Below are 27203 nucleotides of genomic sequence, written 5' to 3'. Positions count from 1 at the left end.
ATATTGAGGATCAAAAACAGTGTGACTCATAGCTGGAGGCTTTCCCATCCCAGCCAATCCAGCATCCCGACAAATATGCGTGTTAATTAGGTGTCAGTTAAGGTACACCTTGCGGGATCGGTAGACCCAATGGGCAAATGGGCTACCTCAGCTCAGCTCAGTACCCTTTCTGCCAGATCTATTCGTTACGCCGTTTTTTCGATCTGGTAAACGGCAGCCGGTCCGATTATCTGCTAATGAATCTCTTTCACCGTGTACACCCTCGGGACGCTAGGAGGGAAGCCTTTGCGATGGCCTTTTTTCCAAGTCCCGTTTCTCCCGGCTTTTGTTACCTAGCCAAAACATCGTCCAACGTTACCTGTCTTATGTAAAATCCATACCAATGTTCATTTTCGTTTCAGGTACATGTCTACATTAGGGCACTGTCCTTGGTTCCATTTTGTGCCTTCCGTCAGAGATTACTGGCCGTGTTACTGTGAAACGGACAGGCTGTAGGTGTAGGATTAATGTTTCAACCCTTTTTTTGTGTGAGAGTGTGTGTGTGCATATTTCATAGCGACCATAGATCTTCGTTGAAGGTCAAAAAGGAAAGCGCAAGGTGTGTGTTTTGGAATTACTCGTCCAATGAACGCAATGAACACTCAACATAATGGACGTAACGGAGTGATTAGACTTGGTAAAAAATCTCTCGCGAGAGTTGTCTTAAATTATCGCTCCGATGGAACTGTCAATAAAAAAGGGTTCTTGTTTTAGCAATCCTTACCTAATGATGTATCCTTGGAGGAGTTTTGAAAACGATCGGCTAATGCCTCTGCTTACGTTGATACGGTCGTGGACCTTGGTAAAATATATTTTCCTAAACTGGTTTTGCTAGTACCACAGCTAAAATTGTATTTTTATATAATATTTCAAACTTTGTACAAATACCATCCCACAACAGGCAATTTTCCCCACAGCCCGAACCATTTGTTTGTTTTATGTTTCACGCTCTTGTTTTCCTTGTCGGGTTTGCCGCTGCAGAACGGAAAAAGGTTAAATGTTTCTCTTGGGTGGGCGAAAGGATCGCACCATCCATTTGCGAGTGTCATAAATTAGTTCTGCTTCATTCCTGCCAGTGTGTTGTTGCCGCTCGGGGAAGAACAATCTCCTGCTCGAGGGTAGCAGGATGTACTGTTTTTGTTCACAAACAATCTTTCCCTTGGAACTGAATGTGCAAAAGTAACAAGTGTGTGTGTGTGTGTGTGTGTGATTTTAAGCGAAAACAGCAATACTCGTTTGAACCGTATTGACTGTGCTAAAAGTGATCCACGTAGACTTGGACATGAATCATATCGCCAAGTTTTGGCCCCTTTCGGACATTCATCTGGCTGGCCGAAACAGTTCCAGCCCGGTGTTTAGCAGCAAACCACTGTACCGGCTGGCAGTGGAAGCTCTCGCGCGAAGCTACTCCAACAACCCACGATGTCCGCATTACAGAGCAGCTATCGAGCAATTGCCACTGGGCAGTCGGTTGGACCTACTGACCGAAATGTGTGACTACCCGAGCCTGGTGGAAGTGCAGTGGCAGATACTTTCCGACCCGTTACTGGTCAGTGATTTCATCAAGTACCTGTCCGGTGATCTAAGCCCGCTCGTTCAATGTCTGCAGTGGCTTCAAAGTGTCAAAAAGCCTGTCCCTATTCAGTTGTTTCGTCAGTACAAGAAGCTAATCGAGAAGAAGATTTGGACGGGTGGTGTCCCTCGTCTGGATTACCGATGTGGACTACGCATCGGAACCTTCCTGACGGAGACTGGATGGACCGTGGAAGCGATCGGTATTCTACAGCTTGCACAGCAACATGCAAGCTTCGGAACGGCGGAGGAACTAGCCGTACTGCGACAGCTAATGCGTACCCAAACGCTTGCCGGAAAGCTGATCAACGCAGGCAAAACGTACGATCGCATGAAGAGAATGCTGAGCAATGTAATCCGGCAGTCGGCGATTTCCCAAGCGCTTTCCGACAAACGTAGCGATGGGCAAAGCTTGCAAGACCTACAGATGGCCGTATTCCATTCGTTCTCGCTATATCACTACGAGGAACTAAACTTTGAGCTCAGCTACGAGTACGGCATGCATTCGCTAGCCAGAATTAGCGCGCGCTCACCGAGCCGACTAGTTATCGACGTTCTTCGGCAGCTCGTGCGCGCTTGTCTTGGTCGTCGGATGCATGCCAAAGCAGCGTACATACTGCGACAGGCGATCGGACTGGTGGTGCAGCACTACGGACGTGTTAGTGCCCTGTACGCCGAAACACTCGAAGATTTGGCCCTTCTTCTGCTTGTCTGCAATCACGTAGGCGAAAGTGTCGATGTGTACGCGGAAGCTCAGCTACTCTACATGCAGCTGTACGGATCGCGGAATTTAATGCTTTCCCTTGCCCAAGGCAATCTAGCGTACGGATTGTGTTTGCAGGCGTACGTTACGGGGCGTCGTGATCGTGCGCTACAGCACGTCGCCAAGTCTATCGGCAACTACCAGCGCATCTGGCCACCGGAGCATCGTATGCTGGCACAGGTATTTCGGTTGCGTTCTACAATGGAGCTGTTTACATTCTCGAATGCGACTGGCGAGGAACCAGGTTTACTGCAGGATGAGTTATTTAATCCTCAGGATATCGAACCGTTGTCAGTTAAGGATTTGAGTGCTCATTTACGAGTAATTGAGCAATGGGAGAAGAAGTAATAATACGACGTATTGTAAGAGGAAATTGAATCTTATACAAATATTCGAATAAAGTTCCATGTATGTCATGGTAAAACGCCCAAATAATCCTAAGGACAAGTGATAAAAATGAAGATTAAGATTTATAAGTCTTTGAATTCTGATTGTACTGAGAAAACCGGGTCTCATTTCGTTACACTGCTATTCCTTGGTATTCTTTACAAAACAAACTAAGAACCACTTTAAAAAATGTTATCGCCATTATATATATCCTGATAAAAACTGAAGTCACACATTAAAGAGTGACTTTGATAAACAAGGAGATAAGTTCATAATTCTAGGTTCATCTACGCTCCCTTTAGTACATCAGTAAACTTCAGATCCCCGCACTATTCCCTCTGCTAGATACCTCTCGGGCAATAATTCGCTGTTCTTCTTCTTCTTTGACACCACAACCTCGACAGGTCCCGATCAGCCATTTCTGGTTTTCTTTGAGTTGGTTTTACCCGTAGTAGCTGGATTGTCAAGTCCTGCGTATGGGAAGCCTGTCTGTATGGGATTTGAACCCCGATCCTGCTGTGTGAAGGTCAGCAATCGGTTCAGCAATCACAATACAAAAGCCATGGTTTGATGTACAATCCTCTGCTGTACAGACGTCCATTGTAGAATATCTAGCACAACCTCAACAGAAGCCTAACCTGATCTGATTGCCATCAGATAGAACAGACCTGTAGAAATCAAAGCGTGGTGATATTAATGACTTGATTAAGAGATTTACCAAAAAAAAAAATCAATATCGTTTCCCTTCTTATCACCCCACACTTCTTGGCCACTTTAGAAATGACAATGTGAGTATGGACCCTCAACTTGTCATTTAAAATAACTCCCAATTATTTAACTTTAAGATCAGGGAAGCAGGACGTATAAACGTGAAGGGTTTTTAATCCACATTGTTAAACACTGGAGTTTTTCGAAAAATTTTATGGTTGTAAAAGAAACCTTAAAAGCGCATATTCTGCTGTAAACCATTCGCTGCCACCGGCCAACGTATAAAAAGATTAAAAGCCATTGAGAAAGTTCTTCCGCTTCGTTGGTTGCTAGATTATAAATCCTTACCTTCAAGCTGCCCACACTCACCGAGTTCCTTCATTCAAACAATCATAAACACACACACACATACAACCCCATTAGAAGCGAGATTTTCCATTTAATTACTTAAACATGTGCAGCCTGGCGCTTGAGCGCCACCTCCGAGTTGTGGTCGACCGCATAGCATTTGGAGGCGCTTTTTCGCGTGCTTCGCTGCCACTTATTTCGCTTTTCACCGGCAAACTTATCCGCTTATTTCGTTTCGCTGCATTCCAGCTCCGTGGCATGGGGAGCTGCCGGGGCAGGGATTGTGTTGTTCCTAAATAAACATACGTTGGCCTAATGCCAGTGTGCTGCCCAGTCGCGCACCTACGGGCACGTGGTAGAGATAGCGCTGCATGCCGAACGGAAAGCTTGCACCCTGCTGCAGATGGGCCGGTTTTCCTAGGAAAAGGCGTTCAGGAGGAACTCAAAACCGGCACACAAAAATGAGATGTTTCTGTGGGAAAAAGTATAAAATACAGACAAAGAAAAAAAAAAAAACAAGACTGTACAAGTCTCCTGCCACATTGCCGTATGTCTGTTAATTTGATGAGTTGCGATGGGTTTTTCGAACGGTTTTTTGTTGGGAACTGTGGTTTTGCCTGGCTGAGGTTAGAACTTGTTTTGCAGATTGTTCTGCCCATCACGTAACATTGCAGAAGCAGCAACATCAATGCAGAGCTTGCGTTATCTGGTGGTAAAGGCGCTGGTCATTATGTTGCATGCTGCGGTGAATGTTATGATGTGAAGTTTTAGCTGGAACTTACAGCACACAGCAGCGGGCATTAGCATCCGGTGCTTCGAACAGTAACTCCAGAGAAATCCTTTTTAATGATTGTGGTTCTCTGAAGTTCCGATGGGGTCTGCTGTCGAAGCAGCCAGCGCTACAAAACCGAAATGTTGTTTGTGGTTCTCGCACCAACCTAAAGCAGCCTAAACACTCGAAACTTCAGTGCGGAGTGTACTTGTTGAAACACACTCGTTCTAGCTTACCGCGCGTACGCGTGCTCAACGGCACGAGTCCCGCCGGCTGCCAAGCCGACATCCTCCTCTGCCCAACAGGTGCTCCCTGCAGGTGATTGACATTTGTGGTAATGAAAATAAATCAAATTATACTTAATAACAGAACCACACAGCGCTCACCCGCACACCGAATCCGGATTGTCGGATGTGGCGGGTAAAAAGTTTCCGCGCAAGGACAGACGTGACTCGGGGAGCTTTGGGCGAGGTTCGCCGACATCGCCAACACTTTCTATTTGTGCCAATCATACTTCCACCTCCAACCCGTCCAAGAAATGTGCCCGTGCGGTGCAACTTTTGTCGCTGATTTTTCTTTTCACCGTGCCGAGGCCGGTGTAAAGCAGTTTGAAAACAGGTCAACCAATCCAAGCGGGGCCCGTTGACAGGTTGCTTCGTTAGACGGTTAGTTAGCTTGTTGCGCTGAAACGATGAATGGCAAGCAAATGAATGTTTTCGCCCGTAGCTGGAGCAGGTTCCGTGGTGGCTGTGGTAACGAATGGTTCCATCCAAGGTAAAGGATCTGCATACGTTAAAGCGGTCGGATGGATGGCACGTGGTACGAAGGATAAATTCCATCAAACAGTGCGATACGGTGTGCGAGCGGACTGATAGCAGATAGGTTGAAAAGGATCTGGACAATAAAAGAAAAATTTCGCACGAGTGTGTTGAAAGTATGCGAGATGAAAGTAGAGCATGGGCTCGAAGAACTATGCTGTGATTTAAGGTGAGAAAAAGGGGCAGTTGAAACGTTACAACAGTTCGTGGGAAGATTTAACTAGTTTATTAGGATAAATGTTTCTAAAATAAATAAGGATGCTTAACAAACAGGTGGGAGATTTGGGACTCGGAATTTTCGAAGATCCAGTCCCTTGAAAGATTCAAATCGTACTAGATCCTTGCTGACGGACTCGAATCCCATTCAGATTCGATTGGGATCTGAATGCGATTTGGATTAGATAAGGAACCAAACCCGATTCGAATCCGATTGGAGTTCGATTGGGTGAGTAGGGTTTCGATTGGGATTCGCTTGAGATTCGATTGGGATTCAATTGGAAATCGATTGAGATTCGATGGGAAACGTATGGGATCGATTGGGATTCAATTGGAAATCGATTGGGACTCGATGGGACTCGATGGGGATCCGTTTGGGATTTCATGAGAATTCGATTGGGATTTGATTGAGAATAGGATTGGGAATCCATTAGAAATTGATTGGATTTCGATTTTGAATCTTTTGGGATTCAACTGGGATTTGATTGGTATTCGATTTTGATTATATTGAAATTCTATTGGGAATCCATTGGACTTCTCTATGGATTCGATTGGGATTTCAATTAGGATTCCATTGAAAGTAAATTGGGATTCAATTGAGATACGATTGAGATTCGATTGGGATTCAGTTGGGTTTTTAACGGCATTCGAAACAAATGGGTGACTGGGTTGGAAAAGTACTGTTGTTTGTTTTCATCATTCCTGTTGGAGTCTAGATTGAGCTTGGGTTGATCGAATGAGCAAAGTGCAACCCAACCAGGGAGTGAATCGAATTCGGATTCTGAAATTTGGATCCTTGTTAAGATTGGGATTTGGAGAATCGAATCCTCACAAAGATTCATTTTTCCCATCACTTATCAAAACACTCATCTTAAAGAGTTTCTTTTGGAATAAACTTCCGAATCCCATGGCACATTCAATCGAATGCAATCGAGGTTTGTTTGAGGCTGCTTCCGTAAATCATCAACCTAATCGCACCAAAACAATGGCTCACCTGCATCAAAACGTTTTACAAAGTTGTAAATCAATCCACTTGTCACGTAGCTCAACTCCTTTATCCCTTATCGAACCCGAACGACCTAAACCTCCTAACCTGTGTTAAGCCAACCGATTGATTGATAAATTGATAAGCAGCAACAGGCAAGACCGTGAGAATGTAAATGCCACCAGATGTGCATATTTGCATGGCCATCGTCCATCCACTTTGCATTCGGTACCGCACAGCATACCGATGCGAAACCGATGGCACACGAGCAATGCACGAACGGCATCTTTAAAATCCCGTTTGCCAGAGCTCCCCCTCGCAATTTGCATCCGGATGTGGATTGCATTGTCCCATCTATTTTATTGCATCGTGATGCAACGGGTCCCGTACATGCGAGCATTCCAGTTTAAAGAAATCAATTCATGTCTTTATCTTAATTCGATTCGAAACACCCGTGTCCGCAATCCGAAACTCGTGGTGCGTGGTGTGGAATGTTTCATTGTGTACGTGGGCCATGGAATTACCAACGTTCCGAGAGGTTTCTCAAACCCTCGGGAGAAGGAAGTACGATGCCGGTTCTGTTGGTAGAAGTTTTCTAACCCCCCGGAAGAAGCGTGCAGGAGTGCACCGTACTGTTGTCGTGCTTGCCCTAGTTATCGCTCGTTGGTCGGACTGATCTTAAGACTGAGCCCTGGAGCACATGCATATGTTGACACTGGAGCACTGAACCACAACAAAAGCGAGATGACGCAAAAGACACTGACACCAGGGTGCCGCCAGTTGGATCGGATGCACGTGAGGTGCATCCGACGTAGAAATAAACGATAGCGATAAGGTGGAATAAATTTTATCCTTCTTTCTCTCCTTTCCCAAAGCCACTGTCACGCTCTCGCTCGCTCGCTCGCTCCGTCCAGCGTCCGTTTGTAGATGGAGAGGAACTGTCAGATTTTATTGTCCTACACCGTAAATGGGGCGGCTGTGCTTCGGTCCATGGCAAGACTACGTGAGCACGGGGAAAAGAAACCTTAGACCTGCGATTGGATCATGATATCGTTTGCAATGGAAAAGGAGATCAGAGGCCAACTTCCGGCCAACCGATGCTGTACATCTAAGAGTGCGCTTTCTTAGATGTTGTGCGAGGGTGAATCCTTACCGTCTTGAAGACAGCACCTGCACCTCCATGCTTCTGTATGTTCTGCTCCCAATTAAATGAGACTGTACGATGGGGACAGTTTGAAGGAAACGGTTCGCTGCTGGCAAACGCTCAAGAGGAACTTCATCATACACACCCGAGAACTGACAGTGGGTTGTTGGTGTAATCAGGACGTGTCCGTACCGTCGACTTCCGGGGACTTCCGGGACTTGGTGGACAGGAAAAGCAAACAACCGCTTGTGTACAGCGAAGGAAGCTTGTGGGTCTTGTTAATTATGGTTATCTCGGTGTGTGCTTCGGGAGGTCTCGAGTGCAACACAAGCCATTATCTCGCCTGCACTGTTTGCTAGCTGGAAGCATTTTCTTCCACATTAGCGAGGCTACGGTTACACGTTCTGCCGTGGACAGGAGCAAAAGGATCCGCACTGTGGTTGATAACAATTTTGATAAAATCCTCGCAACGCAATGGCCGTCCCCGAAACGGGGCGACGACGTTTACAGCCGCAGGTTACGGTCTGAAGGTGGCTTCCAGGTGCTTTCCTTAAAGAGGCGATAAATTTTCGACGCAGCAACTTTCAGCGATGAAGACCATCTCCAAGTGTGTGTGTGGCTGGCTGTAAAGTGAAAGATGTCATTTACCCCGGCCCCTTTTTACACGACCAGAGCTGTAAGCTGCAGGTCAGGTAGGTGCGCGTGTTTATGTACATCCATTGGTTTGAATCAGCTTGATTGCATGCTTGAAAGCTGCTAAAGCGCTTCCCGCTAATTGCGTGTCAAGTGTGAGAGGGCTGTTCGTCTTACGTTTCAACCGTTCGTACTGGCCTCGGAAAGGAAAAATGTTGCCTCCAAGCACCGCATTTTAGACGCAGCCCGCAAAAGAAACACTCTATCGCACCACCAAAGAGCTGGTGTGGTGTTTGGTTAACCGTACTATTCAGTCCGCGATGGTTGAATCTGAGCTGCTAGATTCAAGTTGGCCGTCCATCGAGTCCATGCCGGATAGAAGTACGTACGTGGTGGAATGGCTTCCATTATCTCAAGACGCTACTTGTGTTGTATTTTTGTTCACGGGAATGGCGTTACTTTAATCCACATTTTTAACATACCGGGAAGTAGTTTTTGACGCACAACTTTGTTATTTCAATTAGTGTAGAGCGGTGGTTTGCAAGACAACTCGATGCTTAAGTTGACGGACCTTCGCGAAGAGAGGCAGCAAACCTGTTTTTTCTAATGTCGGTCAAGCACGGGAACAATAGATAACTCTGAAATGTTCTACAAACATTGCTGCTAAACACGCACACGACATGTGTTATCTGTGTTAAAGTTTTATTGTATTTTTTTTTCGGGCCGGATGCCGGGATTGAGACGCTTATAATAGGTTGTATCATTTCTATAAATTTAAATATGCCTAAAAGACAAAGTTTTACTGTTGTTTACTAAGCTTGTTGTTGAATTTCATTCCAGTGATTTAGCAAACAAAATAGCCTTACTTAAAAAAATGTATTCTGGTTGAAACACCAACAGATTCATTTCTTCATCAACTTTCAAAAAGATTTAATGAGGGTATTTTTTAATATGGAGTAGTTATATGTGAACAATTTGTGATTCAAAACGAAGCCACACCAGTCGTTTAACAATTTTTTTAAAAGCCTCGTAATTTTTTTTTCTGTATCGAGCAGACGGCCCAGGAGCTGAGAAGCGGTAGGCCATCGCACGGATGAAGCAAGCATTCAAAGGTGCACAACAGCTTAACGCTCGTAGATTCTCGTTTGGTCGGACGACGGCACTAGATGGTCGTCGACAATCGAGCATTGATACAGCAGGCCAGGATCACGAAGCAGTTAAGCTTCTAAGTAAGGATGTGATCACATTGCCTCTCTTTTTCATTTAATAATACAGTTGTAAGTGATAGCTCTTGTATCTTTTATGTTTTTAGATCGATAGATTGAATTAAAAAAATATCCTTCCGCATTGCGAGTTTCGAGAGGTTTTGGTCTGCCATTACTGACTTACTAGAGCCTCTTTTCCCCGTTGCTGTGGTAGTCCGGGGCGGATAACGACGCCGGTCTTCACTCGGCAGGACCGGGGTTCAAATCCCATCCAGACCGCCTCCCCGTACGCAGGGCTGTGACTACTTTGCTACGGGTAATTTAAGTCACAGAAAGCCAGAATGGCAGGCCGAGACCTCTCGAGGTTGTAGTGCCAAGGAAGAAGAAGAAGTGGTAGTCCAGACGCTGAGGAAAAAAAGGTGGTCTTGACAAGATATGATACCCAATTGTGCCGTATGAAGAACAACGGCACCATTAAGGCCTCACCAACAGGATTACATTAAAGAAAAAGATAATCGCGAGAAAATTTACTAACAAAAAGGAATAGTCAAGCATATAGTTAGGTGCACAAGAAGAATGTTGCATATATTCGCGATTGTATTGCTTACTTTATTTCGCATTGGTAGGTCCGTTTTTAAAAGAGCATTTGTGGTAAAACTAGTGTGCCGTTTCTAAAGCGAATGCGTGAGGCCAATGTCTAGACATCAGAATGGGCAGGAAATCGAACTACCTAATGCATCAAAGCATGACAAAACACGCGTTACGGTCAACATTTATGAGATTTGGCTTATTTATTGAATCCTTTCAGTATTCTACAACAAACTAATATTTAAATCCCTTTCACTATGTGTGTCACGAAATAGAGGAGTCGCCCGACGCACGCTTCCACCATGAAATCTTCCAGCATTCGATGGTCAATCGATCGGATGAAAACGATGTGGAGAGTAAAATACAAACTATGTTTTGTATACCCACATAGCCCATCCGTGCAACTATTCAGGTGCAAGTTAATGGTCGTGGTTTCATGGCACTATTTTGTTGCAGTGAATGATCCATTACTCAACCCAGAACGGTCAGCAATGCAACAAATGCATTCGCGCGGTGGCAATAGCTATCCCTGCCTGTTGGTTGCCACGATCAATTATTTAAGAGACTTCCATTTGCGACCGACCGATGTGTGCTGTCCGCTTGTGTGTGTGTATGTGTTTGGGCGCGCGCGCGCGCCTGTGTGTTTGTGTTGACAGAGTAGGACTCCTGTACTCGTATGATGAACGCTTGATTAAATCCGTTGATAGGTGAAATTGAAACGTGCCGAGCTTCGAGACGTTCGGGTGTAGCGCAACATGTGTTTACCCACGCATGGCGAGCAAACATTTGCCACGGCACGGCAGTGAAGGGAAAGCGCTACTCAAAAGGCAAAACCGTGCGCCACTTTTCATTGGAAATCGGGTTACTTTTGTGTGGGAGCATGTAAAAAGAGAGCAAAAAAAATGTATCGAGGGAGGATGGAGCTTTTTCGAGTACATACATTTGTATGATTGCATTGCAGGCGGAAGAGGGCGATGCTGACGATGATGAAGCCCTTTTTTTCGTGCGCTCGAGCATTGCAGCCCGTTTATCTTCATTAGCGTGTTTCGGGCCGTTAAATTACCACATCACTAGCCTGGTGGCTACATGTGCCGTTGGCGGTTCGGGTGATTTTCTTTGCTGGTAGGTTTCTATTGACTTTACAACTTGCATGTGGTTTGTATGCATGCCATGATAGAACATTTGAAAGCAAGCAAACAGAATTTTTAATTTGTTCGCTATATCTCTTTTTGGTTTTTACTAATGGAATGCCAAAAAAGGAAAAAAGTGATAAATTTGTAGTTTTGGAATCAACTCAGCATGATTAGTCACAAGTTATGATAATAAATGTGATTTTAGGACTTTCTTTTATTTTTTTGACAACTGTCTATACATACTGAGCTCCCACTTGATAGTATCCAATAGTGTTGGGCGCTCCGAATCAGAATTACCTGGTATGATTATGTTCTGGATTATACGATTCCGGACCTTATTCTTATAATTCGTGGATAATGATTGTGGTAAGTTATTCATTATCAGTAAAGATAGTTTAAATTGCGATTCAAATAGAACATGATGAGAAAGCATCATTACCGAATTAATTCCGATTCCGGAGTCAGAACCGTTTTCGCAACCGATTCCGATTCTATACCGATTCCGATCCTGGAACTGATTTCTATTTCAGAATCGTTAGGTAATGAAAAGGAATCGATTGAACTAACTCCGACTTCAAAACCAATTTTGATTCCAGAACTGACTCCGGAAAATTTAGATTCAGAAAGAAATCATTTTAGATTCTCCCTGAACTGATTCCGACTCTAGAACGTATTCCAATTCCAACGTTCCAGATCTACTAACAGAAACATTCAAAGCCATTCGGAATAGATTTTAACCAAGTCATGATTTTACCCATCACTAAAATCCACATTGCAAAGGATTCTTGATAAGCCAGTATTTATTTATTGTATTTCATTTATGTAATCATTTAACGGAGCAAAAGGTCTTAATTCACCCTTAAATGGAACCTAAGATCCTGAACTAATTTTAGTGTTGAAATAAATTAGCATAAACCTGTAGCAAGTTAAATTATGATATTTAGTGGGCTGAATTAGGTGACTGTTAAACTATAAGAATAATTGAGAATATTCTGAAAATGGTGGATAAACTCCGAGAGGAATATTTAGAGATCAAAAAGCTATTAATCATTTTCGCTTGTGAATTGAACACTCTGAATTCTCTAAATCAGTATAAGTAAATTAACTGTTGACAAAAGCATGAAAAAGTGCAATACAGCCAAGGCCGTCCTTCATCTTATCCTTCTTCCTTGGCACTACAACCTCGAGAGGTTTCGGTCTGCCATTTTTGGCATTCTGTGACTTAATTTCACGCATAGTAAAGAAGTCAGCCCTACGTTTGGGGAAGAGGCAGTCTAGGTGGGATTTGAACCCCGGTCCTGCCGTGTGAAGACTGGCACCGTTATCGTCTTGGCCACTGGACCGCCCCTGCTAGGTCGTCCTTCATGGATAAAAAAGCATGAAACTGCATGAAAAGCATTAACTCCAAATATTTCATAGTTCTTCTACCTCCTGCCAAACTTCTGCTGTACACTTAAAAAAACTCAAAGCAAATTGAGGTTTAATGATGCAAAGAAAAAAAAACAAAGAAACAACTTATTCCCGGATCAAACTTCAAAAGCCGGAACACACTTTTGTTCTGTTTTTGTTTCAACTTAATCCACAAGATAAACACTGAACTCGTTGTTCTGGCTTCTTATCTCCCTGAGCTCACTTGACCCAGGTAGAAACTGGAGTCGAGAAAAGTATGCGATACCAATTGCTGCGTTGATGCGTCGATTTCGGATACAAACGCCGTCATTTCCATGAACGGCACACGCCCACCGCGTCCGATATTAGACATTCTAGGCACGTCCATCCACTTCGAGCAATTATACGCGTCGGCCCGATTTGCCGATTCATTTGCCGCAGCGCCACTACTTTTTGGCCAGTTTGGCTCTGCATCACACCCAAACCAACAGCCTTCGCACGCACCAAAGCGTTTGCTACGATCGCATCGCACCGGCAACGGCACGCCATTTTGACGAGCGGCTTTTGGCAAATTTCTATCGCTACCGGCAAACTTCAATATCGCCTGTCAACGCGGGCTCACCTTGTTTCGGGGTTGGGGTTGGGTCAAGGTTCACTAAAGCCAACTCGTTTGGTTTCTGTTTCGGGGAAAACTGACAGCAATTGGAACCGCTCGTCTTGTCGATAATGTCGATAACTGTGGGGTGCGTTTTGTAGACGCACACTAACCACATGACGTTTTGCTGGTTTTGGCACCGGTCTGGGCTTGGGTGTTAATGGCAAGTCTCCGTTCTGAGAGGAAATACACGTGTTTTGTGGAAGTATTATTTGTTTTTTGTCGGTGAAACAGCGCAGAATGAGTGACTGGAGCTATTCGAATCGGGAGTAGAATGTTCAGTCGAAACAGTATTTACCGTTCCGACTTCGATGAGACTTCTTCCAAAGGATGTTGAACATACGTGAACAGTTTCGTTTATGAAGTTGTGTTATTATGAACGCGCAATTATGTGGGAATTATGTAAAGGGTACGATAGGAATGATCAAACAGGTAAAAATGTGTGGAAGATAATAAAGAGCCTTTTGATTAGGGTGTTGATTCGAATATATGTGATATTGATGATGTTTCCCACCTTTTAACCCTACGATGGATGAAGGATGACAAATTCGTCTCTTGGATATTAAAAATATACTGGAAAAAACAGGATAAACCTATGCCTGTGTCGAGATCAACGATTTATGGCTGTATTCATAGTAGTCTGAAGTAAGGCTCGCTTATCTACTATATGATTAGCCACTTCAGATTTTTTGCTTCTCTAAAATCATACACATGAGCCAATAAATATATATGTTCCTCGGATGTGTTTCCCGAATTTTATGTTATTTTCGCTTAAAATTAGATACGATTGATGTTGAATAAACACACGGTTAAAGTAAATTTAATTCCACATAATTTGCCTTTGAATGTGACCACTTGATATATGAAAGCTCCAATACGAAAGCTTTTTTCGCTGTAATCTTTGAGAGAAGCTCATCAAAAATGAATTACCTACTTTCTTACTTAGCGGGTGCTACAACTGTTCAGCGCCGCCATCTGCCAATCCATTATCCCGGCCGTTCTGGCGGACGCATCAACGCCATCACTCCGTCTCAAGTTGGGTTCTAGAACGTCTTCTGTATCAGTGTGAACGGTTCAAAAGCACTTTACGAGCTGAGTCATCCGGTGTCATTCTAATGACGTGACCATTCCCTCGGAGAGGGGCAGGTCTGATTCGCTGCACAATCTATTGATTACCGTACAGCTCGCAGATCTCGTTATACTCAGCTCCTCCCCAGGTAACAAAATCATCATCCTTTCTCACTTTGGAAGATTTACTTGTTACTTAGACAGAGCGAGAAAGCATTACGATTTTTTTAGCGGCGTCCATCATCCTTCCACACATACGGGATCAAGTTTTGATCGACTTCATAGGTGTGATCTGTACATCACGCCTGCGTTAACTAGTATTTAATAGCAGGGCCGCTATATTGGTGCCACCATCATTTTCGTTTTCACCTCGTTAATCTCCAACCCGAGGCTTAATGCGGCTCCTTTGCTAAGCTTCTGCTACATAGGAGAGAGCCTCAAACCAATGATGTTTAAGTCATCAGCGTTTCTGCTAGGATCTGGATTGACTTATAGAAGATGGTCCTCGAAGTTTCCTTTTCCGATTCACGGATGGTATCTCCCTAGCGCCAGATTGAAGAGAAGAAATACAAGCCTATCTCCATTCACCTTTCCATATCTCCACAGAATTTTCCATCCAACTTAATCTGTTTTGTGATGTTGACAATTATCATTTTACAAGCCTGGTTAGTTGGGCAGGGATTTATTGCGAAGGGGTTTATTGCGTCATATAGAAGCTTACCGAGAATAAATATTCAATGTAAAGATAGCGCCAGCTAGGCATAACTCCGCATCGAGACGTGCCCTTGTGCAGCTATATCAATCAACCTAAGACTTGAGCAGCATTTGGTGATGGCTCTTGAAGTTTAGCACCACGCAGATCGTACCCACGTGGACGTCTGATAGAAGATTAATTGAACGTGAACTAATATAACATTTGTCGGTGCCTCATCAACGTCATTCAAAGTCGTGACATAAAATCAATGGAATCCCACGTTTCGCCGTCATGCTAAAACAATCGTAGTGTATTGCACTTTTCCTCTCTTGTCATTCATTTCCTCGAGAGCCTTAAGCTCGGTGCTAACGATGATGCTAACTGGGCAGTCGTTTGATATAATAAAGCCGAATACATGAAAAAAAAGAGTTTCCTTGGTCATATAACGTGTCGGGTGTTTCAAGAAATTTTTGTTCGAAAATATAAATAACAATATTACTCAAGCCATCGAGCTGATCGCAAATAATACTTTCTCCTGTTACCATATTGTTTCTACCGGGGAATACACTTTGTCATATAATATAATTCAAACAAATATTTTTATTTTTAATCAGATTATTCATTATGAAGAAAAACATGATCAAGGAGTGCACAAAAAAGCTTTTCACACGTGTGCTCATAAGGTAAGCGAAACCGGTCATGATGTGCAGGAAAAGTTCATTCGCAAGCAGTTTCCAAACGCTGCCTTCAGGATTAATATCCACCATGCGTGGCCTCAGCGCTATTGCCTTTCGGTACGCCGGGTACTGCTGACTTTCTTTTGTAGCATCAATCTCACCCCAGCGCAGAGGCATCATCATCAACTCATTCCCGTGTCTAGTGCATTCTTGTGCTTTCGCTTAGCTCACGAGCTTTACATTTCTCAACGCGTTGGCCAAAGCCACCACAGCGAATGCGAAGTGTGTTTTTTTGTGCTGTTGTCGCTCCTACCATCGCCCAGCAAGGTGAACAAAAGCTGCCAGTCAGCAAAAGTTAGTCATGTAAAAACACACCCATCCGACCAAACCTGGCTACAATCAGAAGTATGTAGAACACCATTCACGCTGACATGGTGGCGTTTTCAGTTTGCTGCTCATCCCCAAAGTTGCCTGATCTGTTTCGTTCTATCCGCACGCGTGCGTTCGCGCGAGACCAAGCATTTGTGTTGTCTGGGTTGTTTTTCAGGGGCTGAGAAGCGTGGGATATTTTTTCAGCTTTGTGCTTGTTTGTACGGTTTTGTACATACGGCAAAAGGGCATGGTAAAAACACACACATACACTCGCGGGTTGATCCTTTTTTTTTTTGTTATAATTTTAAAGGTACGCTTGTGCGTTTTTTTTTCTTTCTTGTTGCCTTTATCCCACCCATCCCATCAGTGAATAACATTTCCATCCTTGAAAATGGATCCAACGGGCACGACCTTCTCGTTTTTCTCGTTATCACGTGCATACTTTGGCCTATGGGTGATGGAGTTATTGGATTGCGTTCTTCGTTGGGGGTCGACTTTGCTCATTGCACGGCTTACCCAAGGCAGTGATCCTCTTTTCCTTCAGGTGTAAGAAATATACAGCAAGGTGGTGGTCTTCTTAAGCAACAGATATCGGGACTCATAGGGAGAAAGTACGGAAGCCGTAACTCTTATTAGCTTAGATGTAGCAAATTCGAAGGAGGTCCTATGCACATACTCCAAGTGGTTAATACGAACTTTAACCTTGTCAGTAATAACCGCCAAACGCTCTTACTTCTAAAACACTCCAACCTGGCCAGTGAGCAGTAAAGTGTTTGCAAACATGTAACGGATCAGAAAAGTCATGATTAATCAGTTTAAATGGTTCAAAAGAGATCCGAGCTCTGGTGTTCTCATAAACGATAGGGTCTGGCTGAATGAAGTGAGTGCAATTAAGGTCCTTAGTGACTAAATCATGATTTACCTTAACAACTACTAAAGAAAGGATAAGTGCATGAGTAACTTAGAAATGCACTCCAAGTACCTCGTTTTTTGGAATACCGTAACGAAAAATTGTTCAATGTTTTATACAGGTAAACCAGGGACTCTCAAACAATGTAAGGCAGGAGTCACCGCTAAGTCGTACACGACTTGTCGTATACTTGATTTGATGGATTTCAGTTTGATTGTGCGATTTTATCCGTCAAATTCGATGTAATGTAATATTTTTCCAAATAGTTATTTAACACTGAGTAGTGACTCCTGCCTAAGCTCATGGAACCATATGTTCTTATTGTAAATTACAACTTGATAAACATTATCCAAAGCTTATTGTACGGTATTAGCATAAGAGATATTCATAATTCAACTACGAGCCGTCTTACTTAATAATAAGATAATAAAAACTATCTAAAGTAAAACACGGGATTTTTGGCCCCTAATGTGTGGAAAGACAACGGAGGAGCCGCTACAATGCCGAGCTCTTAGACTCGCCTGGCTCCGGTGGGCTGGTCACGTCATGAGAATGACACCGGACGACCCAGCCCGTAAAGTCCTTTTGGGCTGTCCACACCGGACAGAGGAGGCGTGGTAGGCCCAAATTGAGATGGAGTGATGGCGTAACGGATTGGTAGACGACGGCGCTAAACCGTGAGCGGTATCGAGGATTGTTGCATCTGGCCAAGATCGCAAAGCGGTTGTAGCGCCTGATAAGTAAGTAAGTAAAGTAAAACACAACTTAGCATGCGTTCAACTCATTTGTACTGAGAGATCCTCTTTGGTTGCCATAGAAATAAAAATACTTAATAATAATAGACTAAAAAGATGTTCTTTAAGATAGCATGATGTTCCGATTAGGGTTTCCAGCAATAAATCATAAGGAAGATGATTATAACTTAGGAAAATTCTGAAGATAATTAAGTCATCAATTTCTTACGAAAACATAGGATCCCCAACTTGTGTTGTATTAAGCAGTCATTTTGAAAGAGAACGGGACAGCTGTTGGCTGTCACGTGAAAAGTGGCTTCTTTCAGGAGTTTTGCGATTACTTAGGGCAAAATGGGTCATATCGTATACAGAGCTATTTTGTGAGTGCACATTTTCATAATAGGCATTTGAGTAGCTGAGAGTGTTAAATATTACTTATGCCAGTCAGTATACAGGAGCACAGGATTCCAAATTGACTATTTTTTCAATAATAATGAGGTATGTTGATGGCAGATATTGCAATAAAGCCAGGAATACCGTTGTTGGAAATTAACGACACTCAATACTGATGTTGAAGATGACAAGTTTGTTGAACCAATGAAGAACACTCACTTGAGAAAATGTTTATGATTTCAGTTTGTACAGTTGAGGCCTCACTATAGTTGTCTGTATTAGAATCCAAGATTATCTCCTACGGTTGGGCTTAACCTTGCTTAACTAGAAATTCTCTCACTTCTAGGCCTAACGACCTTTCAATTACCATCAAATACATCCAAAAAGTATTTTACCTATTAATGGATCTTTTTGTGTCCAGACGTCAGTAACCTGTCAAATAAATACTTATTTTTTAATGCGTCTATTCTTTACGACCTACCAGAGAAAATTCGTTCCTTCCGTGATTTGCATTTTATACTTCAAACATTTTAATGACTTTTCACACCTATCTTGCTCCGGTTCTGGTGCATTTTTACGATCAAAGTTTAACAATTCGCTTCTTGTGTCTAACCCCCTGTTTTTAACGAGCCTTGCTCGTTGCGTTTGATCGAGCAGCTCGTTCCTTCCATTTGTTTTACAAGCTTCTCATTTAATGTATCCAAAATTACCGCATCCAACACTGCGTCGAACGGAGGACAACTGTTACACACACATACCCGTTAGTCACCGGGGCCTGACATTAATTGCCTCCCAAAAGGGCAGAACGGTAGTAACAGAAAGCAGCTCACAAAAATGCGAAATAACGACAGTCCATTGGTGGATCCGTTGCCAGGGAAAGGATTTTCTTCTTTGCTTCAATGATAGGATTTTAAATTTCCTCCGAGTCTCGTTTGTTCCATTTGTTTCACAGGGCTCTCGGTTAATGGTATCTTTTCCTTCGTTTTCCTTTCGTTCGGAGGTTTGTTTCTGTGATCGTTTTTCTTCTTCCACTTTCAGCCATCTTCATTCGCACGGATCGGAACCTCTTTTTTCGTTGTGGGTCCCAGCAGTGGGTACGCTGCCGCCATTGGTTTCGTGAGAGAAAAATCCATTTCCCGCATCATTATTTCTTCCGGTAATCGCAATTCTATCATCCATCAGCGCTACATAAAATGCGCATTCGATGGTGGTAATGGCTGGTGGGCTGAGTTTATTGCGAAACATCATCATTACCCGTAGCTATCATAATGTGTCGCCGTCGTCACCATATTTACGACCCCGGGGGCGCGAGCGCACGCGAACGGTGACTCAATAATGGCGCTGTGACTTGAATGGCTTCAAAATGGAGGCGCACATCCGGCGCGCTCAGTTGTCTGTCTGTCTGGCGTGTCGATGCATGCCGAGTTAAATCGGAATTTCTTAACAAAACTGGCCTCCAGAAACGAATTGGCTGTTGGGGTTACACCGTAGGTGTGGTAGGTTTTTTGAAGTATTAAAAATACACATCACACACACACACACACAAGCAAGGTGTTTATCTGTTCCCGGCCAACGCACTTTGGTGTTGGCTGACGTAACATTACACGAACGTCGGTTCAATCAAACGGTCCTACTCATGCGTGGTATGAAAACGGAACCCTTGGATAGATAACGCAAAGCAAAAGCTGTAAGCTTTAGATGCGGATTTTCGCCCACCGCCCGGCCACCGACCCGGCCGAAAAAGAAACAAAACCAAAACACGAAAAAAAGCATCATACAAGCAGTCACCGTAATAGATGAGATATTTATGTATCCCAATCTTGTGCGGCACAGAACACGACGACCAAAACCAAAAAGGAAAAAGGATTCACTGCTCAGGATGTTGCTGCGCATCGTTACGCGATGCGTTTAGGTTTTTGGGAGGGTTGTTTTTCCTTCTTCTTCTTCTTCTTCGGGGATGTTAACTCAATGAAGTGTAAATATTTGGTTCCATAAAATTTCGTTCCGAACGAAGCGCTCTGCTTCGCAGGCGTGGGAAGGTTGCTCCAGTAAGGTTGTTGTTGTTTTGCTGCTTCGTCGTGAGTAATCACATGTACAATTTGGTGTGCGTTTGCGTGATGTGATTTTGTGAACTACGTTAGGCCCGGATATTATGGGTTTAAGAGGGGGAAGTGCCCGTGCATTAAGTACAGCGCAAATGGACTGCTAAAGCGCGTTGGGTGCAGGTGTGTTGGAACGTTATGTTGATTGCATTGAGTTTAAGAAATAATGCTTGGAAGTATTGCTAAAGTACAGAGAAATATTTTAAAATAACATTATCACACATTAAAACCTGTGTGAGCATTTCCATGTTACCAGCAAGGGTATAACTTCAGACGTTTAATGTTTTATACACCTAAGGAACGCCGTCCCGGCACCGTGCTATGACTACTCGGTTAGAATAGTCTGGAGTCCTAGCTTCACAACCAACATAGGCTACTGAAAAAGATAATGAGACCTCTGATTGCGCTCCTTATTCATTCTCAATTCGTTGAAGGTGAGCCATCGACAGCCATCAAGGTGGTTCGGCCATGATGACTCAATTCATGCGGCTGGAATTCATTCTTTCTTCCTTGGCACTGTAATCTCGAGAGTGCTCGGCCTGTCAGTTCTGGCTTTTTGTGCTTTGAATTTACTCATATTAAAGTAATCAAGCCCTGCGTATAGAGAGGCGATCCGGATGAGATTTAAACCCCGATCCTGCCATTTAAAAACTGGCGCCGCTGTCACCTCTGCCACTGGACCGCTCCATTACTGTTAACACATTTTCCACAGTCACTCCATTGCCAACCTGGTGGATCAGGCAGGGGCGGTTAGCAGCAAACCTCAGACATTCCAACAATACAAGTTAAAGTGTCGCTCTGACATCCATCCACTCAGGACTTAGATTAGTTTAGCTTCCGATGTTCTAGATGACCTTGAAAGAAACCGTGTCCTGTAACCGTGAAACCGTGTCCGTGGCTTATGTAGAACACGACCTCTTCAAAATGGCCCGAAACCTAGCAGGGCCATTTTGAAGAGGGATGAGATGGCGCATCCCAACATCATCATGTGTAGATGCATCCCACTCCTGTTGCCACAGCTGAAGTGGAAGCTTCCGCTTATCCACGAAATCAAATGAAGCAAGCAACGAGCAACGATATCACTTTTTCAATGCATATTAATGTAGATGCTCCATATTTACTAAGAAAATCACTTCAAATGCTTCAATGTAACATTGGGAAGGAAGTGACCATGTTTGACGTAGCTAAATTATGGTTCGAAGCATTTGCTTAGTATGTGCGACTGGGAACACATTTATCAATAATTTAGTAATTAATTCAAATTCACAATTGCATTGTTTGTTTGCATATATATGACAGCTGTACCAGTCTAATTGAGCAATCACGACGTAAATTTCTCTTTCGAAAAAAATCAGATAGTGAGAATTTATCGTGTCCTCTTAAAAGCCTCCTGTCTACTCAGGTAGTACAATGAATTACTATGAAACTAAGAAATATGTATTACGATTACTACGAAATGGAGGCGCATGGTCATTGGTGTATCAAGTATCATGAGTGACCAGGCGCCTCCATTTGTTTCCAGTGATTTATTTGAACGAAACATTTGTGAATTTAAGTAAATAATTGTGGTTGGATCTCGATAAAAACATATTCCAAACTTATATCCTTAAATACTTCTACCCTCCGTAACAACAAATCACTTCAATTACCAAAAAAACCAAAACTTAATCAACCCAAAACCCTTCCTACAATCAATCTCAGACCTTCATAATCAGCCATGTTTCATCCGATGCTTAAACAGTTCTTGACTTGCCAAACTTCATCAGCAATCATCGGGATCTGGCTCTTCTGTGTACTGCCTACTATCGATTCTCTTCCGCCTTTTTCCTCCCGTTTTAACTCTTCAACAGATCCAGTCCCTTTGTGATTGCGAGTATGGCAACGGATTTCGATTTGCCTTTGCAGCCTCATCGACCACTGTCAAGTGGACCACTTTTGCATGAACGTATTGAACGCAAACTCTGTCAAGTGACACGCTCTTCGAAGCACTTCAATGGCGGATAACTCTTCGCGCACAGCTGGAGAGGTTGGCTGTGAGGTTTGTGGCTTTCATGTTGACCTTGAACTGGTTACAGTGGCATTTTTGGCCCGTTATTTTTTGCCGGCTTTATTCCACTCGATTAACTGCACTGGGTGATGGTTGCTTCTTTTTTGCCAGATATGAAGAAAGTAATAAATGTAGGCACAGCAGCTGTTTTCCACGTTAATAAACACAGCACGTGCCTATTTTCTTATAAATCATCCCTTTTTTTATTCGCTACCGTTTTTCTGTAAAACGCCCACGTAATAAGCGTAATTAACTGTCTTAAACATCTTGAAAGGTAAAGTTTAAATGCCAAAAAAAATGGTGAAACGCCACCAACCGCCTGAAGAAAACGGAAAGGATGACCTTCAACGGTGCTATGCGTACCTTGAACCCTGATTAATTACCACGCGACATGCGGACGTTCTGCTTTGCGGAGAATAGACATCACCTGAACTGAAGAAAAAGAAGCAAAAAACCAAGCAAACGCTCCCTGATTGAGAGTTAATTAAATTGAGAGGACACAAATTTTACGAAACCTAGCCTTTTCTGGATTTGTGCCCTTTTGCTATAAAGCGCGCAAGAGGGCAGGTAATCATTGAGCAGGGGTTGCAGCCATTTCCTCTCGAATGCAGCTGGAGTGATTCACGAAGCTTCCCATTTCAATTTATGTTCATGGGAGAAAGGAACAAAACCAACACAGCACAACAACTTCCCAAAAAAAAGAAAGCAACCTCACAACGGAAGCTGCTTAACACGGGCCACGGGAAGTGGCCATTGACTGGTGAAATTAAATGGACCGGAATTCAATTATCTTAAAAGGAATCAAACGACTAACCGGGGGCCGGCCGGGGACAGCGACACCGAGTGAACTATATCTTTTCTATCTGGATTTTTGTCCCACTCTCTTTCTCTATCTCTCTCTCTCGCTCCCTCATTTTGACTGCAATCAAAGTAAAGCTTAAGCAGCATCATGACGACGGTGGATGGCAACATGCGTCCGGATGAATCTTTCATTTGGTGTGAAATCGTATCTTGTCGTCGGAGTGCTTCTGCTTTAATCTTACGACCGACCGTCTTATAGCTGGGTGGAAATTCTTTACCAAGCGCGAGACAAGGCGATGGTGTGTCAAAAACGTACAAAAATTGGAATGAATAAAGGATTATTCACACTTTAGGCCCAGAGGTTTGTTGGGCTGCGAATGGGCAAGCGACGCAATGAGCAGTGTTTGAAAAGAATATGATAATCAGCACTTGTTTTAAAGGAGCTGTCACTCAGTGCTACTAGGACGCATCGTGCGTAATATGTTCTGTTTATACAAATCGAGTGCGTTCAATCTTCCATGCAATCAAGGCAGGGTGCACTAGAGGCCAATGTGATATTGGTGCCAATCTTCACTGACCAAACCGGGAATCTTTTCCCGTCTGGACCTTTCTTCGTTACGAAGGCCTTAGTTGAAAATTATAGACTCTAGGCTTATTCTAGGGGGTCGATCTTCACACGACAGGACCGGGGCTCAAATCCCATCCCGAACGCCTCCCCGTACGCAAGGCTTATTACTTTGCTACGGGTTAATAAAGTAACAGAAAGCCAAAAATGGCATGCCGAGACCTCTCAAGGTTGTGGTGCCAAGGAAGAAGAAGACCAAAAAGAAGAAAAAGGCTTATTCAAGGAAGCCAATCATTTCTGGCCAAGTTATGAGGTTTGGGAGCCAAATGCTTTGAAGGAGATATACTTATAAAAATTGATGCAGTGATTGTTAATAGATTAGACCCCCGTTTTATTCAAGCTCTTAAATTCGCGGCTCTGGTCATGATTTTCAATAAATTGGTTTAGCCTTTTTTAGTATTTTAAGACGTTGAAAATCTTTTTTTTTTCATTTGATTCTAAGTACCTTTTGATCATTTTTATGAAAAAATGGCCACAATTTAGCCCTTCCCCAGAGCCAATCAACACAGAAAGTTAATATATGAAGAATCCTTTTTGTAAATTTTGGCTTGATTGTACCTTGCAGAACTCTTGAAAGTATAGTTTATAAATTAGGTATAAAAGTGGACATTATAATTTTAAACATTATTGAAATAGAAAACATTTATTAAAAAATAAGTTTAAATATTAAATCATAAATTTTTAAATCAAAATATAAATTATTTAAAAACATTCCATTACCAAAATGAAAACCACCATGCGTCTCCGTTGCTATGATTGCAGGCTTGGCATTGTCATCGTCCTAGTTACGTTGGATGTTTGCAATTATTTTAGATTATCAAACAAAGCTTTGTAAAAAACGTTTTCTAATAATAGAATAGTAATTTCGGAGTAATAATCATAAATACTTAACAATTTCTCCTCAGCAAAACCCCAAAAACACCAGGCGTCTCCATCATAGATATACGATGATCGGAATCATTCTTAATACCCCTCCATTGCTGGTCAAAACAAAAAATTGCCACAAACAAAAATCGAAGACATGTAGAATCCTTCATCGAACGAATTCTAGCTCTACAAGCTTTCAGTAAAATTGATTCTTTTACAGGTCGTTTAGCATCACCGGTTAGCTAAAAGAAGGGTGAACGGAAACGGAACCCGATACGGGAAAAAGGCCAACATACTGTTGTTGAAATGTTATGCACTAACCCGAAAGGTATCGCCAAACCGGAATCGCACTTACGGTCCTGAATTCACATTTCAATTCCTATATTCTTTTTCCTGGCTTTAAACGCTTTTTAACCATACACCACGTACAGTACGTGATGGGATGAAGGAACAAAGTACGCAATGATCGAGATAAAATCCCAAATATCTTGCGTGTGCGTGTGTGTGTATTTGGGTTGAGAGCAATTGAAACACATTTTACGAGACTCACCTTGCAGCAACCGAAGGCCAAGCGTAATGATGAGAGGATGGTCATCGATGGCCGGTGTCATCTTTATATCCGGAACCTTGGGACCGTTCCGGGATCCCGCACCGTAATGCGAGAGGATTGAGAAGCAGCAAAACAGGAATAGCATATTTTATAAATTATTATGGAGATTTTACCAAAAGCTTTAAGCTTTTATCCCTCACCTCCGGACGCTTGTAAATCAATTGAGCAAAATACGGACCGATCTGCTGGTAAGCTGTTTTGATATTTTTGTGGGATGCATAGTAAGTAGGGTAAGGTCCTCGGTAACCGAGCCGAAGCGTCCGAAACCTAGCTTAGCAACGGCTAGCAAAACCGGTCACCGTTCCGTATTCCGGGAAGATGTAAATTTCCTTATTGTATACCGCTTAGCTCGAGGCTTAAGTTGAAGATGTTTACCTTCCGTTGGGGGCAGTATAAATTCCTGCATTATTCAATAGGTTATTTCCTAATTTCAAACAAACACACGCAAACACACAACCGAGTGGAGTTGTCGTTTTAGCCGATTAAATCGTTCATTCGTTGCTCAGCTCGACTGATTGATTGATTGATTGATTGTGAGCGATAGTCATCCCGGGCCAACGATCCACCGTGCCGGCAGACGAACGCTGGTTCTTAATTATGCCGGAAATCTGCGAAAAATCTGTTCCCGGAAGTGGAATTCCTGCACCTGATAGGCCTAATGTAGATTAATACGAGTGCGTTCAATTTCCTGCCAGCCGCTCGCTGTCGTACGATTTCTTTTGACGTTTCGCTCGTCAGCTGATTGTTGGCCGGTGCTCGAGGAAGAGAAGCAGATGGTAAAAATAGAACCACGTCCATTAGACCATTAGGGGGTTCGGTTCGGTTTGTAGCGCCTGATCGGTTTCAATTCTATTACCTTAATTCGATTCGCCATCCGGGTCAGCAAATGGACGGTTCGTCCAGCGAAGACAAGCCACCAGATCTAGTTGTACCACCTGCGCTACAGAGCTATCACTTCACTCCAGAACAGTATCGGTATCGTTTTGCTGTGAGCCACTTTCCGGTTTCAGGTCGGTTTTATTCTCTTTCACCACACACACACACAAAACCACCACCACAAGCTCAACTCAGTGCGCTAGTAGCAGCGCTAATGAGCCTTGACATGTGGGCATGTAATTTTGTCGATCGGTTTGCGGGAAAGCTTTCTCCGGAATCGGAACATTAGACCGAAGGAGTAGTTTTTGTTTCTCGTTGTTCTTTGGGCTTGTTTTTCTGCAAATGTCCTTTATTCAGCCCACTTCCTAACGTGATGTTTTATCTTCGCCATATTTATTTTGCTCTTCATTCACGCCTCCGAACAGCAGAACGCTCCAAAAAGCTCCCATCCTGTCAGTTTGCGTCGGGTGGGTTGGTACAGGCTATTGGTTTTGGTCACGTCAAGTGTCATTAGGCATATTTGAGCGTTTGACATTTTGGGATGGGCAGGGAAGCGCAAAATAAAGCAAAAAAGACACGTTGCTGCACTGGACACATAAATAACGGGTAGGTATTAGATTATTGACACTAATAGGCCAGGTTGGCGTTCTTGTGTGGCGTTGTGTTTGAAGGCTAATTAACATAAAGCTTGCCAAACGGACCGGGAACCGTGGGAAGGGACCAAAAGCAATTTGCGATGTGCCTGTTGGTGTTTTTTTGTTTGTGTGTGTGGGCATTAGATTGTGTGTGTATTTTATTATGGTTGAATAAAATTTTCATGAAGCAAATATTTAAATTAGGTATTTTCCTGTTTGTCTGTTTGTCTATCATTTCTGGCCAATAGTGTCAATAAAGTTGTTTGAAAATTACTAGCAACTATTCCACACAAAACAACAATCTGCATTCTTGTTTAATGCTGCCATCAATTCTAAGCACGCCCTCATTTGCACCATATACAGCGACAGATAATCACCTTAGATTATATTGAACAGGTGCAGTCTGCTCTTAACTCTAAATCGTGGAACACCTTCCA

The 27203-nt window shown here is 43.1% G+C and overlaps 2 protein-coding genes across 11 annotated transcripts in view; both read left to right on the top strand.

The window, feature by feature from the left end:
• The window catches only part of LOC118506050 (hemicentin-2-like), a 283028-nt gene that overhangs the window by 63035 nt on the left and 192790 nt on the right, over window positions 1–27203 (top strand). The gene's annotated exons all lie outside the window — the stretch shown is intronic.
• On the top strand, window positions 533–2850 carry LOC118506049. Its single transcript, XM_036042683.1, has one exon. The coding sequence runs from the start codon at window positions 1322–1324 to the stop codon at window positions 2720–2722; it is 1401 nt and encodes a 466-aa protein (XP_035898576.1). The 5' UTR covers window positions 533–1321; the 3' UTR covers window positions 2723–2850.

Source organism: Anopheles stephensi, chromosome 2 (assembly GCF_013141755.1).
Source record: "Anopheles stephensi strain Indian chromosome 2, UCI_ANSTEP_V1.0, whole genome shotgun sequence".
Classification (NCBI taxonomy): Eukaryota; Metazoa; Arthropoda; class Insecta; order Diptera; family Culicidae; genus Anopheles; species Anopheles stephensi.
This window is presented reverse-complemented; position numbering and strand designations above follow the sequence as displayed.

Coding starts and splice junctions, on each gene's coding strand:
- LOC118506049 (XM_036042683.1), top strand. CDS start 1,322: ATGAATCATATCGCCAAGTTTTGGCCCCTTTCGGACATTCATCTGGCT.